This window comes from Salvia splendens, chromosome 21 (assembly GCF_004379255.2).
Source record: "Salvia splendens isolate huo1 chromosome 21, SspV2, whole genome shotgun sequence".
NCBI lineage: Eukaryota > Viridiplantae > Streptophyta > Magnoliopsida > Lamiales > Lamiaceae > Salvia > Salvia splendens.
In genome coordinates this window covers 19,614,943-19,617,630 of record NC_056052.1, presented here as the reverse complement: position 1 = coordinate 19,617,630, position 2,688 = coordinate 19,614,943, and the positions used below count along the sequence as shown (strand labels likewise).

General features: G+C 37.4%; 1 protein-coding gene across 1 annotated transcript; it reads right to left on the bottom strand.

Annotated features, from left to right (window-relative positions):
* Window positions 1-398: 398 nt before the first annotated feature.
* Window positions 399-1,891, bottom strand: LOC121784982 (protein PYRICULARIA ORYZAE RESISTANCE 21-like). Its single transcript, XM_042183289.1, has 3 exons — window positions 1,694-1,891; window positions 1,537-1,618; window positions 399-1,243 (listed from the first exon to the last, which is right to left on the bottom strand). The coding sequence occupies exons 1-3, from the start codon at window positions 1,706-1,708 to the stop codon at window positions 612-614; spliced, it is 729 nt and encodes a 242-aa protein (XP_042039223.1). The 5' UTR covers window positions 1,709-1,891; the 3' UTR covers window positions 399-611.
* Between the last annotated feature and the right edge of the window lie 797 nt (window positions 1,892-2,688).

Sequence of the window (2,688 nt, the reverse complement as noted above, 5' to 3'; positions counted from 1 at the left end):
AGTTCACGGCAAGTACAGGTTGATTTAGTTATGCTAAATATTAATAAAAAAAACTATGTACACTAATCAGATATGGCAATTGAGGCGCCGTAGAAAATAACATACGAAATAAAAAATATTTTAGAGCATTTTTAATATTAGTGGAAAACAATAAAATTAGATCAAAGTTCATTATTCTAATTAATAACCAATATCCAATAATATACTTATAAAAGGAATTGCATAAATTCAGCGAACAATTTAGAAGTCCAAAATCTGTTACTCATCACATTTCCGAATTCCAAATAGGGAGAACGCATGACACTCTGACTTTGTCAGCATTACCAAGGCATGAAAATGAAGTCTCATATCACATGACATGTTTTAATTTAATTAAAATTAACCAAATGCTCAAAAGATGACTAAAGGTCATCAATGACTAATGACAACTTTTTATTAATACAAAAAAGGAAAAGCAGAGAAAAAGACATTATAGCATCAACTTTTACAACCAGAGATTGCCCACCGACAACTACAGTAATCTTATTTTTCTTTCTATAAACTTTATTTAATTTCACTATACTTTTATCAATATGATTAAAAACAAGACTAGAATGGCATTAATTACACCATTACATGATAGTGCAAGTTTGAGGGTTTTCATCACTAAAGTAGTTATCTCTTTTCACATGATGCCCATGTTGATGCTGAGCTACTACTCCACCATTATACCCATACCCATACCCGTACCCGTATCCATCGTAAATGAGCTGCGGCGGTGGTGGGAACCCATACCCGTGGTAATACGGGCCGGCCGGAAAAGCGTCCTGGCTTGGCCTGACATAGGGAAAAATCGACGGAACACCGTGGACTACGGCCGGGCCGGGCCCCATCATCTGCATAGCTGCCGGCGGCAATTTAACCAGTTCGGGCTTTCCGGGAGGCGGGGCTCCGCCGTCGGCTTTCGGCTTTTCGGGCCCTTTGGGAATGTCCTTAGGCTTTTCCGGATTGCCCTTGGGCTTCTCGGCTTTAGGTTTTTCGGCCTCCTTGGGCTTTTCCTTAGGCTTTTCGGCCTCCTTGGGCTTTTCCTTAGGCTTCTCGGGCTCCTTGGGTGTTTCTTTGGGCTTGAGGTCTATAATCTTGATGCTTTTGATGGATTTTCCACCCTTGCAACATAATTTGTCACGGATCCTTTCAGGGCTACAGCAAACCACCGTGATTTTCACTTCGTTCTTCTTTTCATCATACACTTGGTCCCTAATTTCTTTTGTTTTGTCACAATAAAAGTACATTTTTTAATTACAATATGTTAGGTTCAAATCGGTCGGAGAATTAGAAAATGTGCAATCAGAGTCTACCATACTTTAATAATATGAAATCTCTTGAAAAGTGTGAACAAAACTGATCTGTGTGTTCTGTTCGGGTGTGGTGTGCATCACAACTTATATTTGAGGTAATTCAAGAAAAGAATGTATAGAATCACCACTACAAAGTGGGTAAAAAATTCATTTACTCATAAAAAGAGAGAGAGAGAGAGAGAGAGAGAGAGAGACTGACGGGGGAATTTACAAAGAGTTTTTCTGATCTTCTTGTAGCAGCATGGACATTGGAGATCAGCCTGTAGCACCATTAGAGTTACCTGATTCACACAAAAAAAATCAATTAATTTGCATAAATATAATCAAATGGATGGGGCAAAAAGGGAAAGGCATACCTTCTCAGTTGCCATGACTGTGGTTTGAGCTATGAAACTTCAAGAGAGAGAGGAGAGAGGGGCTGCCTTCGAAAAGAAAGAGGGCAGTGAATGTGTGAAGGGTGAAAAGTGAAGATGCAGTTGATCAATTAAAATTAGTAGGAGAGAGAGAGAGAAAAAGAAAAGTGGGACTCTCTATATTGCTGACTCTTTACTCTGTGTGAGCATGTGCTGGCATTGCTTTCGATAGCCACAACCCACCTTCCAATATTCCTCCCTCGTTTCTTCCATTCCTATTTTATTTTATTTTATCCAGATTTTACATACGTATTTGCATCAAATTTAACCTTTTCCGGTAAATGCAGCAAATTTCGATGAGCAAAAGAATTGGATGATTTAATTTGGTAATCAAAACGTGGAGCGTTTGCCACAAAAATTCATATTAATATCGGAGCTTTAAATATAATGAAAAGCGGTGCATCATTTTGCCAAAATAATACACGCGGTGTTTCCGAAACTTCCGTAGTTTATTTTTATTTGTCGGTTAATCGCTCAATTTGTTTTTTCGAAAAAAAAATTATATCAATTTAATTAGTTTCCAAATCTCCCCTAATTTCTTCACAATTTATTTTGAAAAGGAAAAGGAAAAGTAAAACCGTAACAAATTAAAGAGATGTGTAAGAGAGAGAGAGAGACTTGTTATGGGGTATGCAGGCCTCACATGGGCAGCCGTCTGAAATGTCAATATTTGTGAGCCATATTTGTGGAGTAAAACAAGAATCATTTTCGAATCTTCAAACACTTCCTTCACCGTTCGGCAAATGGTATCAATTCCAATACTACATGCAATAATAAACCCATGACCCATGATTGAAGATTCAATGTCTTTATTTTACTACTATAATGATTTTTTAATTATAGTAGTAGTAGTAGTAATAGTTCGTCGGAGTACTAACAAAATTAATCATGATAAAATAATCCTCTAGACAAGGGAAGGGTGCATTTTCCTTATTTAC